Below are 14,151 nucleotides of genomic sequence, written 5' to 3'. Positions count from 1 at the left end.
TCTGCAGCTGCTATTAATTCACTTTGAAGATACCCTTTTTCTACAAGCTGAGCAATGTAGGTCCTACCCCTGAGCCTTTTCTAGAGCTGTGCCAAGTATTTTGGAAATCCAGGTGTGTTGCCTGGTCTCGGTCGCTGTTCTTGCTGCACTTGTTTGCTCCTTCGAAGAGTTCCCTCACATCTGAGATTTGTCTCCCCAAAAGGCGCTGCCTCTGCCCCTATATATGCATCTCTACTATTTCTCTCCTTCCTTTCTGTGCACACTGATACAGAAGTCAAATACGCTGTTAGTAGTTCCATGGATCTCCCTGGTCTTCCTAAATTCCTCACAGAAACTGGTCAGATTTGCAAGCTTTTGCTAGAGGTAGATTTGGTTATACGTCACAATTAATAGCTAAGGAATTTTGCCCTGCGGTTTTTAATCTTGTTTTGTTAGGTGCTAAGTCTCTTCTGTTAACATACATGCACACGCAGACATGTACACACAGATTTGAGGCTGTACTTCACTCTTTTCTTGTGAAGAGTACCTCTGAGGTGAGAACCTCTTTCACCAGCTGCGTTCCAAACCCTTCAGTCCATTGCTGCCAGGGCTTCTTGTCCCTGGCAGACTGGCAAGTGTGTGTGATGTACTTGAAAAAGATAATAGCTTTTATGCCTTTAAGTCATTCATCACAGGTGTGTTTTTCTTCCTTTCTGAATATTTTTTTCTTATATTTAAAGTTCCCATTACCCACCTTTTTCCTCCAGTTCAGACATGTCTTCTTGAAACAAGGATGTATTTTTTTCTTCCGCCAGCCTAACTCAGTCTCATCTAACTCTGCTGGCTTTTACTGATCTTGCTGGCTGGCACCCATCTTGTCTGAACTTTTAGGTCATTTCAGAATATTGTGCTACCTGCAAAGACTTTATTTTAATTTCCTTTTAAGCTGTTGTTTTCTGAGTTTGCGGTTTAATATTACTTTGGATTTTGTTACATAAAAAAGGATCCTGCCTTACGGACTATGGCAGTTGAGTCCTAAAGCAGGCCTTGTGGATAATTTGAGACTCTGCCAAGAACACTGCGCCTAAAGCTCTACTTCAAGAAAGCAATCACTTCCAGCACCTGAAAGTTTAAATACCCTGTTACATCTTGTGATTTTTGCTCAAGCAGAGGAAATGAATTCCAAGTTTCTCATTTTTAACCTTACTCTAACAACAGCCATGTAATAGATATTCCCTGCTGACAGTTCACTATCACTTCCACCAAATTTATGTCCTGGTTTTAAGAGTCAAAATAACTACCTCAGATCTGCCAAGTCCAAGATAGGTTACTGGTATTTAGTCCATGTAGTTTGTTAGGGGAGGGTTGGTTGTTTCAGTTTTTTCCCATCAACAGTGTTCATATAAAACCATTTGATCTCTGTCACGTCACCAGTTCAAAACTTATGCTGGCTTTGACTGCACTTCTGCTGTTTCCTGCCAGAAGGTTACGGTACTGACTCTTCTCCTGACCCTTTTCTCTGGCACACGTTTTTTACGCAGGCCTGATGTTTAAAGCAAAAATCGTGTCCTTTTGAAGGGGAAGAGTAGTTACACAACTCTGAAACACCAGGTCACTGTTTGTTATGCATGTTTGGCCATCCATAACATGCAAACGCATACACATTTGGATTTGCAAGTCGCTTATCTGAAGTACCAATTCACAGGACGGAAACTGGCTTTGAGAGACTTAAGAGTTATCTACCACCTTAGGCTTTATAGCAACTGGAAAGCAAAAGGTCAAACTAGGTGTTGACCGAGTAGTTCTCTGTGGAGAGTTTACACAGCTACAAAGTGCAGTAAGTGCCCTTCGTTCTGCCAGTTCAGTGCTGAAGTACAGCATGCACACCAGTAATAATAAAGTATAGAATCATTAAGGTTGGAAAAGACCTCCAAGGTCATAAAGTCCAACTGTCAACCCAACACCACCCTGCCCACTAAAGCATGTCCCATTTTTAGAATACGTCCAGGGATGGGGACTCAACCGCTTCTCTGGGCAGCTCGTTCCAGTGCTTGGCCGCTCTTTCAGTAAAGAAATTTTTCATACTTGAGGCCATTTCCTCTTGTCCTGTTTCTTGTTACTTGGGACAAGAGATCAACACCCACCTCACTACAGCCTTCTTTCAGGTAGAGAGCCATAATGTCTTCCATCAACCTCCTTTTCTCCAGGCTAAACAATCCCAGTTTCCTCAGCCCTTCCTCAATAAGACTTGTGCTCCACACCCCTCAATCAGCTTGGTTGCTCTCCTCTGGACACACTCCAGCGCCTCAGTGTCCTTCTTGAACTGAGGGGCACCTGTGGCATGTGAGGAACTAGTGTGGGTAAGGGCATAATCAAATAGGTGTGCTTTTGCAACAATTTAACTTTATCCAGTTAACTGGGATGCAAACCAAGGTCATTAAAAACCCAGAATGGCTTCAGGGTTTTATGAGTGAACGAGTGGCAATGTGGGTCTTGCCAGACAGGTCAGTGCTTCGGCAGGCATTCTGCCTTCTGTGGGAGACCCTGTTCCGAACAGGAATGAATTCAGAGAAGCTGAAGTAAAAGTTACAGGGCCAGTCTATCATGAGGGCCTCTATCCCTGAGTCACCAGCTTCCGGGGGAGCGGGGGCGAGATGTTTCTGGGGCCAGTTAGCAAGTTGGACAGCTGGGGACAGAAACTGCTAGCATGGCAGCTGCATTGGCTGTCTCAGGCCAGATCGCTCTCTTCAGGAGCAGGACCCGCCCCCCTCCTTGTATCTGTTAGTCAAACTAAAACCATGCTTAGAGAACAAGTTCACCTTCATGTCCTAGATGTGGCATTTTGGTGTGGGTGTTTTGGTTTGTTTTTTTTTTACACCCACGCACAGCAGCTAGACGGGAGCGTGGCTAATTGGGTAGTGGCCTAGCTGTCCTTCAGCAGCTCTGACCCTTCATGCTGTTCAGCACATCCTCTCCAGCCGCTGCCTGCCTGCTACACGCTGACAGCAGCTCAGCCTTCCACGGGAATATTCAAGTACTTTTGCACCTACCTGCAGCACTTCTTTCCGAGGAACCATTCTGGAAAAAAGGCGGGGAAGGAGACATATCTATGCCTACAATGTGGAGGGGCTCCTGCTAACAACAGACAGGGGATTAAAAAACAAGCAGCGTAAGAAGAGCAATGAGGACAGCACGGCAATTAGTTCGCCCCTCCCTCCCAATCTATCTAGTTAGCGAGGCAGTAACTAGAGTTGAGTATTAACAGCCCAACCCTAAGGGAGATACAAAGCTGAAATCACCAATTATAGGTGTGAACACCACCGGACAGGCCAGTGCAAAGCAGCCAGCAGGGTTGCCTTCGAGTAAGTGCTGAAGAGCAGCAGGAGGAGGGGTCACAGCCCACAGCCCAACCTGTGCCAGGGAGAGCCACCACCCCGCTCACTGGGAAGCGCTTTTTTTTTTTTTCCCCCAGTAACAATCAGGAAATTAAGAGGTTGACGGCCTGACTACTTCTCGAGAGCTGTGTAAGCCGAAATGAATGCCAAAAGGAAGTAGGACCTGACCAAAACCTGTCCCCAAGTTCAGCATGCTTGATGCTTATCATTTGCTGCTACTTGCAAATTAAACCATATCATCCAGAGCATCTCAAGTCCCCCTTAGATAGCACTGTGGAGCCCGCCCTTGCGAGGCAAGGAAGAGCCAACTGCGGGCCTGCTTACGCGTACCAAGACTGCGTTGACGGGTGTTGACTCTTCCAGCTGACTGACCCGTAGCCAAATGGCGAAGAGGGCAATCAGCAATACCTTCGCTCCACAGCCCCACTGCCATGCCGTCACAGCACCAGCACGGGGATAACCTGCTGCAGGGGACATGCTGGAAGGAAGCCGGTCCCCTCGGTGTCAGGCAGGTGCGCTCCTTCCTGGGGAACAATGTGCTGAAACGCAGACATCCAGAGTCAAGTTCTGGCCAACAACCGCCACCTCGGTCCTGGAAAGGGCTGGCTTTGGCCGAAGGCTACATCAGTACCACAGCGTCGGTACACGGTGCCAGTCTCATGGAGGTGAGCCCGCTCCCTTCCCAAAACCATCCTGTGTTTGTCCCCGCCCCGCTCCAGAGTACCAGCGCTTTTAAGAATGGGATGTGACCGTATGGAGGGCTACCGGATTCCCACACAGAGCACGGAAAGACCTACATCAAAACTCTCATTCATCCAACTCCCACCCCTAAAAAATGGCAATGCCTCAGGCAGCAGCTTTCCGCTCCGGAGCGCGGAGCCCAGGGTTGACCCTGGGCAGCAGCCACACACCCGCACAGCTGCTCCCTCACGCCTCCTCCCAGCAAGATGGGGGGGGGAGAGCAGGAAGAAAACCTTGTGGGTGGAGGTGGAAGGCAGTTTGGCAGGCGGGTGAGAGAAGGGCGGGGGGATGCAGGGAAAGGAGTGCGAAATCACTCACCACCTCCTGGAAGCAGGCCCGTGCCCTGCCAACCTCCAAGCAACAGCCACCACCGCAGGCCCCCTTTTCCTTCCTCCACCTCATTTTTTATGGTGGAGCATGATGCGCAGTAAGGAATATTCCCCTTTGGGCAATCTGGGTCAGCTGTCCAGGCTGTGCCCCCTCCCTGCCGGTGCAGTGTGCCCTGCAAGTGCCACCCAGGGGTGGCCAAAGCACGGGTGCGTTGTTATCAATGCCCTTCTGGCAGTAAATCCAAACCACAGCACCCGTGCCCCTTCTCGGACTGAAGCGAACTCCACCCCAGCCAGACGCAGCACAGCTACCGTCAGAGAGACAGCTTGGGCCCAGCAGCCTACTGACTTGTTAAAATTCACGTAAAGATGAGAGCAAGGCACACACCAAGGGAAGTAATGTTTTCAACATAAAAAAAAAAAAAAAAATCATATTTTCAGTATCAGTCACCAAAGTCCTGATTTTCTTCACTTTGAGCAGAAAGATCGGGACAGCTGACAATCGTCTAATTGAGACCTGTCTTAAGCAACTAAAAAACTTAATTTAAACTCAAGTTAGACACCCACTTAGACGTGTCCGACTGGCAGCTCCCAAGGTGTAATTGAGACCTGTCTTAAGCAACTAAAAAACTTTAAACTCAAGTTAGACACCCACTTAGATGTGTCTGACTGGCAGCTCCCAAGGTGATCATCGAATCATAGCATTGTTTAGGTTGGAAAAGACCTTTAAGATCACCAAGTCCAACTGTTAACCTAACCCTGCCATCCCACCACTAAACCCTGTCCCTAAGCTCGTCTGCCCAGCTTTTAAACACCTCTAGGGATGGGGACTCCACCACTTCCCTGGGCAGCCCGTTCCAGTGCCTGACAGCCATTTTTGTGAAATTTTTCCCAAGTCTAACCTACGATCTGTAACTTGCCTCTAGAACCATGACAAATAGAGAGGTATTTTACTTCTAACATGGTCCAAATTCTCCAGCTTTTCAGTCAGCCAGAGGTTTAGAAGCAAACCATCTGTTTGTCTTGTGTTTGTTCAGATGTTCAGGTACTTTTAGACACCTGCCTGATTGCCTCCCATCGTTTTAGTCGAAAGCACTACAGGAGGGCTCTAACCAAATGCAGGCAATGATACCAATTCACTGAGAGTGCACTGACATCTTAGCACCTGAGACAGGAAAATGTTAAAGGACAGTGCTTCCACCACCCCTACAAAAAAAAAAAAAAAAACCCCAAACCCCAGAAACCCCACCCAAAACCAAAGCCCAACTCAACAGCTACTTGACTCTGCTCAGGATTTATACCTGAATGTAACAGGAGCCCGACTGGTCCCCCCCCATGTATTCCCCAAATCCATCCTGTTTGTGAAGGGCCCAAGTTACCTATTCCAAGTTTTTTGCATCAAGACAACTCATGCTCCCAGACTTTTAACTGCAGGTTCTAAGTTATAAACAAGAGAACTATGCATCTTTTTTACCATGCAGAATTTAAATTATATTCAGGCAAAAAGGCATTCACCTTATCTCAATGGACATTAAACACACCCAACATTTTATTTAATAAATTTTATTTATGCAAAGCCAATCCAAAAGTGTTGTGTAAAAGTGAAAAGCTCTTTTTACATATTAATAAAAACTTTTTTTTTTTTGCGCACTTTCTGTGTGGGGAGAGTGAGGATTTGACTGTTTATTTACAGGAACTGACTAAGTTTGTTTAAAAATATAGACATAGGTAGTAAGTCGTTCTTATTTTCCCTAGGAGCTAATTGCTGTACAGTATACAACGGCTCAAAGCATATCCCACTCCCATGGCAACTTGGCTATACAAAGTTTTCATGCTTAATTAAGAATATTCTCATTTTGATGTAATGCTTCTGCCCAGTGCTTGTTTGGGGTTTTTTTTGGTTTGATTTTTTTTTAGGGGCTTTTTTTTTTTAAATGTATACAGTAGTCAAATTATATTACTATGTCACACCCAGTATTTCTTCCATGAAGAAGTTATGTTCCTTGACCCTCCAGTTCAGCCGCTGCTATATCTGGTTCTTCATCATTGTAAATGTTTTCTGCCTAGACACAAAATATTGCATTATAAGTGATAGACACAATTGTTTTTAAACAATCTTCTACACTTCATGTAGAAAAAACACAATAATACCAAGAAGGCATAGGCATCACCCCCTCCTTAAAGGGACCTTCTCTTAAAGGGCAGCCACATTGGGAACATGCACGCAGTGGCTGGGCTTCAGCTGTTCTCTTCTCATTAACCAATGGTCATTTAACCATTAGCCTTACCATGAACATTTTATTTGGGACTTACTTCAACCTTGGTCTGAACACACAAAACAGGTTAAAGAACAGGTATAAAAAACCAAAAGCCTGACCTGTGACCCACATTGAAGCCTGTTACATTGTTTTTAACTGAAATTATTCCCAAGTGACTTTATTCCACATTTATAAGATCAAATTCCTGTAATATAAAATAACATGAGCTAACCGGAGAGTTAAAAGGCATCTTGCTTCACAGCCAACATGCGGTGGAGGAGGGGGGAAGAGTAAGTCTTGGTTAGTACTGGATATAAGTTTGCAACTGCCACATTTCTTCTTGATACTAACTAGTACCTAAGCCCTGAAGTCAAGAATTAGCTGGGAGTTGCACTTGTTCAGGTTTCCTCAAGTCTTTTTCTTTCGGAAGTCTTACTCTCCAACCGAACAGCGTAAGAGGTGGAAGGGATAGCCTACTTTCAGTCAAAGGCACAAGCTGCCTGAAGAAGAACAAGCCATTTCAGTTCCATTTATGCACCAAGCTTCAGAGCAACTCAAGAGCTGTTGTGACACTCACCATTTGCCATATCTGCATGATGTTGTCCTCCGACACAGAACAGATTACCCAAGGCTCATTAGGATTCCAACTGAAGTCTGAGATTTTGGCAGTGTGTCCTCCATGAATAAACTGTTAAAAAACCCACAAGCTTTAGTAAGCCATTTCATCTCTAGAGAGAAATCTGTTAAAGCCCAAGATGCAGAAGTTAAATTCACCACGCTGATGACTACTCAAAGAAGAAAAACTCGCTACTAGAGATTCACAATACAGACGGGAAGAAGGCGTGTGTGAAACAGCGTGTTCGTTCACTGCTTACGGACACAGACGCAACTGCTGAGACAGCATTTAAGACAACGGTTCATATTGTTATAGCAACAACTGACCCGCGTCCTCGAAATACTTTGCACAAGGTTGGGTTGGGTAATACAGCCATATTTAATATCCATCACCTCATCTAATTATGTAAGCACTTACATAGTTGCACAGGAAATGGGGAAACCAAGCTATAAGCACCTTTAATTGTTTGTTTCCTATAGAAACAAAACAAAACGTAAGCCTTTGTACTTTCTACATCAGTAAGGTTAGCTATATGGGGCCTAACTGGTCTAATGCAAGATACACAATTTGAGGCCTTGGCTTTACTTGCATTTAGTTGCAAGAGAGTACCGACAAGCACATGGCCAAACTGTAAACATGTTCAACAACAGAGATGTGTAAATCATGTCCAGGACAGCTTTGGGGAAAAAAAAAAAAAAAATCACTACCATAAGGACTGATCAGAGGAAGCCTGCTGCAAGTTAGAGCAATGGCTTGAAAACCAAGGAGATGAAAAGATTTAGGAACTGCTGCAGTTTTAGTAGCGCAGTCATAAGGCACCACGCTGCCATACAGCACGTCAGGGGACTGAAACCCAAACAAAAGCCTACCAGCAGCTCAGGAGGCCCATCTTCTGCATCCTCCGCAGACTGCTCTTCTCCAATTTTACTGTAAGAGAGTAGTTTATACTTGTTATTAATAATGAAAATTGCATCCTGTATCAGCTTAACTTAACAGTTCCTAGCCTTTGTTTCCAGTATTTGCTTTTGCTATTGGGTTTTCTCACTGTCAAGTTAACTATAAGCCTCAGCTATAAAACATCAACTGTTTGGCATTATCTTACTGAAATAGAATCTAACTTGTGAAGCAGAAATCACTTTTTACTAAAGACAACATGAAACAATTCTGTCAGCAAGAAATCCTCACAGAGAAGTACTGCGCTGCTTCTACTGTACACCCAAAAAGACCAGGTCCAAATGAAGCAAGTAAGGCAGGCTAGAGAAGAGCACAGATCAAGTCTGCCAAATAAAGTAGGCCTGCAGCCTTTTTTTTTTTTTAAACCATCTCTTCATACATACTAAAAGAAAGGAATTGCTCTTCACCTTAGGTCCCATACATTAAGCCGACGATCAGTACCACTTGAAGCAAGAATTGTTTCATTATGAGGGGACCAGTGAACCTGTTGGAAGAAAACAATGTGACTGGAGCAGTTACTGATTTCTAAAGCATATCCTGAATAACCATCACCTGGTGGCACCTGGCCACTAATTTTCAACAACTACACTCAATCAATCAGTGTCTTCCAACACGAAGGGTATCCTATAGCTCAAATAGAGCGCTTTAAAGTTTTAAGTTTTCTCAAATTGAACAGCCAACATTATTTCACTGTCACAGATTTACCGTATCATGAAATATAATTGTCTAAAGTTCACCAGTACTTGCCCCTACCTAATAGACAGAGTTCACAATATTAGATTTGAACCTCTCTCTCTACAGCAGGCCATTTTAGAGAAAACTTCTACCTGTACTGAAGGCACTTGCAAACTCCCAGTATCTTTTTAGCAATAAGCTGTTGGCTACTTGCTTCAGAGTCAAGTGGGGAAAGGCCGAAAGAAACTACGTGCTACTGTCTTGTTTGTTGAACCAAAATTCACTATTTAATGTTTAATTCACTATTTAATGTTTATTGTGGTTGGTCACCATACGAAAATCTGCATGTTCTTGTCCAAGTCAGTACTCTTCTAGTTTTTTTCTACAGCTTGTGAGAAAAGTTTACCCACCTGAAAAATTTCATCTTTGTGAGACTCAAAAGAATGGAGTTTCAATTTTAAGTTTCGAAGGTCCCACAGAGCCACCGTCTGGGAGAAGTAACAAGAAATTGTTTTTACTATAACGGCCGTAGAACCACCATCTAGAATACTTATGAATTTAAAGTATACACAAGTAAAAACCTTGTCAGCAGAACCAGTTGCTAGAATGAACTCGCTGTAAGGGTTGAAGGACAGACAGTTGACCTCAGCTGTATGAGCATCCACAGAGTGACTTGGCTTGGACGTGGTATTAGATCTTGTGTCCCAGCTGTGGCAATGAAGGGTTTAGGGGAGGGCAAGAAGCAGGGAGGAGAGAGCGAGAGTGAACAAATATAAGTTTTCACAGGAGGTTCTTTTTCACTACATTACCCATTAGTTTAAGAGACTACATTATTGCTAAAGCTAAGTCTGAAGCTACAGTTTTTATTCCACAACCCTTCAGCATTTTGTGTCTGTTGTACACAATCAGTTCACACCAGGAAGCTGACACACATATTAGTTACATCTTCTTTTCAAATGATGTGGACACATTAAATGACATGCAGATCTCTGCAATTCTGAAGCATTACTATAGCTGATTGCACTAAAGAGCTACACAAGATCATTCCAGAATTCAGACTTTTTATCAGAGAGCTCAGGACTGGTCCACTGACAGTACGTAGCAGGCACTATCCAGAAACTGCTTAACCCCAACTTACATCATGAGCTTCTGATCATCGGCCACAGATCCAAACAGTGATTCATGGAGCAGATGCCATGCCACATCTTCTACTACTGCAGAGTGCCCGGTAAAGATTGCTTTTGCATCAACAATTTTGCCTTCTTTTGGTCCAGCACTTATATCCCATAAGCACACAGTCTGTAAATAAAGAGTCATGTTCTATTGTTACACAGACTCTGACTGTATTAACTTTCAAATAAATAATCACATTCTACACGTAAACAGAGATGACACCCCTGAAACAGTTGGTTTTGAAAAAGGAATGCTTAATATGCCATCTGTGAGAAGTGAGCTAAGTTACCAATCAGTCTTCTGCAAATTCAAGACCCAAGGATTATTTATAAGGTCACAAAAGCAATTCACATTTTTAAAGCCCAACAAGAACTTTATAAGCTCTTAGCTCAATTGATTGTTGAGAGTCTTACTAATTTATGGTCTCAGACCCAAGACAATTTAAAGGGTTGTTATACAGCAATTTCTTACAGTTGCCTGCTGGAAAAATATTCTGTTCTTACTTCACCAAGAGCGTTATAAAGAACTGGTTGTTGTTTACAGCCTGAAGTCAACTGACAGCCTTTAGAAACATAATTACGATATGCAAGGGCTTCCCCACTTAACAATATACAGCTACACTAACCCAGTTTTTCTCTAATTACCTATTACAACATAAATTAGGAGGGGTTGTGTTTTGTTGGGTTTTTTTTCATAGGGGAAAAGATGTGGGTTTTACATGATCATCTGATGCACTGAGAAGATGTCCACTCAAATTTGAGTTCCATGATAAGCCATAGCCTTCCTTCTGGTGCCCTCTTAATCTAAGGTCAGGATTACACTCTCCGCTTGGGTCTGAAAGAGAGGAAATTTCTTCCATTTAGCTTCACCTTGCACATCATTATCACTCAGGAGCTTTGTTTCCATTGCAATAATCATATTTTATACATCAGTCTCTGAGGAGAATGCTGCTTCCATCAAGATTCTCTAATGATATTGAGCATAACCAGGCAATTAAAGACACTAAAGATGTGGGCCACTTATTTGGATTCCAGAGCCCATCACCTCTCCTCCCAATTACAGCTTAATGCAAGTTTACCCCTCAACAACAGAAGGCATCTTGCTTAACTTCAAGGAGTCTGACCCACCTGGTTTTGAAGGATGTTTAGTGTAGTCAAATACCAACACATCAGCAGACGGTGTTTTTGTAGCAATGATGCAGGGATTCTGTGGCATGTAACGAGCACGGTTTACTTCACCTTCATGGTTAATTTTAATCTCTGTTTCAATTTTGCCAGTCACAGATCCAAAGCCACCAAACTCTACATTTGTCAGAAAAGGGTCAGTTTATCACATCAACTATTTTAAATGGGTGAAAACAGCATCTCATGACACCACCCCCACTCCAAGAAACAACAGTAAGCATCTTATCATAATACAATAAAGCCTATCAAAGACTAGCATCATGTGACACAACAGCACGAACACTTTAGATATTTTGAGTACTCTATGATACAAACTCTTTCAGAGCTTTAGTCTCTATTTGAGGTAGACGCGTTATCAGTTTTCACCACAACAGACAGAGCTGGTAGAAAAGCTAGTAGGGATCATATGTCACAATGTTACCTAACTTTTTCTGAAAGAAGGCGTTTGTTCTTGTTAGTTACAATTAATGATCTAGAATTAGCGTGAACTGGTAAGCTTATCTCAGCTTTGGTATTTAACAGAAAGTTAGAATACCTTTAGACAGAACACTTAGTAATGCTACTGCTAAAACATAATCTAAGAATGCATGCACGCCCACCTCCTTTCTCACTGTCATATTGCGAAGTATCAAACTGATCATCATTGGGAATCTGGACTCTTGCAACAACCAGGTGGTTCTGTTCGTCGGACGTGTGTGTTCCCAAAACCAGCCAGTGTAGAGCATAATCCTTTCCTTCTGGCCTGTTTAGAATAATAAATGCATGGAATAAAATTACGTGCTCAGTTCCAGAAGTTTGATAGCTAGCATCAATAACACTCAAGATCCAAACTTCTTCAGGGAGCTAGAAAAGAGAGACTCATGGAAGAGATCCTTTGCTTTGTCGCAAGAGGCTTGTGCAATAAAGTGAACTAGACTTCAAGCAAGCCAAAGATACAACCAGCAAGGCTAGAGTGACAATACAAGTCAGGAAACATTGCCACAATGGCTTGAAAGGGACAATTACAATTTGCACAAGTAGTTAAAGGTGACACTAATACCTACTTCTGTCTTTAATTCCCCTAGCAGTCGCACAGTATCAATTTAGAAAACAATCAATACTATCTGCTATAAAACACAAATACCGAGGACAAGTGGCAATCTATTTTAGTTACTTCTCTTAGAAGCTTTTACCAGTCATTATTTCAGAAGCTCATTTTTAAACACTGCACAAATCCTAGCTAACTATAATCAGATTTCTCTTTTGGTGGTTAAATGCAACATTTAGGAGCAAGTGAAAGGCTGGATGGACAGCGCCATTTATCTCTGAAAGGAAAAATTTGAACAGTCAAAACACAAGCAACTTCTGCACTCTTGAAAGCAACAAACTAATTATGCTATCTAAGTCCAAGCAAACAGGAATCATTTGGGCAATCATAAACCACCATAGGTATTACTACGCCACTTCCAAGGCATCATCATACATTTTGAGGGGGAAAGCAAAATACGAAACACAACAAAAAACACGCAATGCACACATACTTACTTGCATCAGGAACAGGTGTCCCATCATGTCAGGTGCCATACAAAGAGACAGTCCTTGCCTTAAATGGCTTACATATTTTGACACTGGATAATTGGAAATACCAGGTTTTAAACTGAATATTAAGTCAATCTGCAAAATACGAGGCAAGCAGAAGTGTTCCTCATAAGGGCTCCACACCCTCAAATCCCCACTTTATTTTTTCCGTGCCACAACTAGTTAGCTCACATCTCTCAACATCTTCCCCAAACATTCTGGTATACAAAAGCAAGTGATTGTCTAACCACCAAGTATAACATCATATATGTAAGGTGGAATTTTAAAGAGACCATCCTTTGATTATGGTATGAACTTTACACGCAAGAGATCTTAAAACCTAGCTACTTTACAACAAGATGATGGACGTAGTCCTTGTCCACTACCTCAATGGAGCCCTGACTGTTTACTGCAACAATTTAAGTTCTATAGTAGCTGGCACATGGACAGAGCCCCCACCTTCAAAATCCTTTAAGAAATTAACCAGCGAGCCCGCAATTTTCAGGGGGAGGTGGAAGAATGGGAAAATTGAAGTATGTGATGTCAACAGTGAGCCAGGGACAGAACCAGGATGTGAAGCACCAGTCTTAGGACAATCTCCTCTTAAGTAAGTCCAGAGTTAAACCAAAACAAAATCAGGGACAGATGCTAAAGCTTCTACAGAACAGTACTCTGCAGCACACGTGAGGAAAAACAGTCTTCAAGAAAAAGCCAATTTAGTACATATATTTCTCTGATCAGAATCAACTATAGAAGAGCATTAGGTGTCTGTTAGATCAATAAATTAAGAAAGATTTCTCTCCTCACACCTCACAACATCTTCTGCTAAGCCAAGCCAGAGTTCTGTAAAGTATCAGCTGGTGACATTTTCCCTCAAAGCTTCTGCATACCCGAAATGTTTCTAAAGTCGCAAGCAAAATAAAGCGTTACAAGCTCAAAAAGGAGTTTAACCCAAATTATTCTTATCTTGTGTGGTTTTTATACGGTTAACAGAAAGAGCAGCGGAACAAGCAATTGCACAGAGTCTCAGCTCCCGCTTTGCAAACTAAGCAAATCAGCAGCTGATCCCCGTGCCTCCCTGGCACCTTGCAGACCTCTCTTTCCTTTTCTCACCTGGTCACATCAGGCAACCACTGCACGGTGAGGCTGGGCCACTCCAGAGCGTGTGTCATCACCAGGTCGTACAAGAAGGGGGTGTTTTTCTTCCAGATCTTGTACTCCTCGCTGATGACGCGCTCCTCCACCGTGTCCTCCAGCACTGCGGGAAGGGAGAGGGATGAACCAGGGACT

General features: G+C 43.1%; 1 protein-coding gene across 1 annotated transcript; it reads right to left on the bottom strand.

Moving 5' to 3' along the window:
- Positions 1-6,365: 6,365 nt before the first annotated feature.
- RBBP7 (RB binding protein 7, chromatin remodeling factor) lies at positions 6,366-14,129 on the bottom strand. Its single transcript, XM_009639953.2, has 11 exons — positions 13,975-14,129; positions 11,904-12,046; positions 11,248-11,421; positions 10,839-10,954; positions 10,086-10,246; positions 9,529-9,655; positions 9,358-9,435; positions 8,680-8,756; positions 8,188-8,245; positions 7,280-7,390; positions 6,366-6,507 (listed from the first exon to the last, which is right to left on the bottom strand). Exons 1-11 carry the CDS (start codon positions 14,031-14,033, stop codon positions 6,439-6,441), a joined length of 1,173 nt encoding a protein of 390 aa, XP_009638248.1. The 5' UTR covers positions 14,034-14,129; the 3' UTR covers positions 6,366-6,438.
- Positions 14,130-14,151: the final 22 nt, after the last annotated feature.

Source organism: Egretta garzetta, unplaced genomic scaffold (assembly GCF_000687185.1).
Source record: "Egretta garzetta isolate BGI_Z169 unplaced genomic scaffold, ASM68718v1 scaffold445, whole genome shotgun sequence".
NCBI lineage: Eukaryota > Metazoa > Chordata > Aves > Pelecaniformes > Ardeidae > Egretta > Egretta garzetta.
The sequence above is the reverse complement of the archived record's forward strand: the minus strand, read 5'-3'. Positions and strand labels throughout refer to the sequence as shown.

Bases quoted from the DNA above. Each gene is read 5' to 3' on its own strand.
- RBBP7 (XM_009639953.2), bottom strand. From the start codon at position 14,033: ATGACACACGCTCTGGAGTGGCCCAGCCTCACCGTGCAGTGGTTGCCT. The intron at 12,047-13,974 runs GTGAGAAAAGGA...TATTCTAAACAG, and splicing joins TGGTTGCCTGATGTGACCAG to GCCAGAAGGAAAGGATTATG. The intron at 8,246-8,679 runs GTGAAGAGCAAT...ACTCTCTTACAG, and splicing joins CTTAATGTATGGGACCTAAG to TAAAATTGGAGAAGAGCAGT.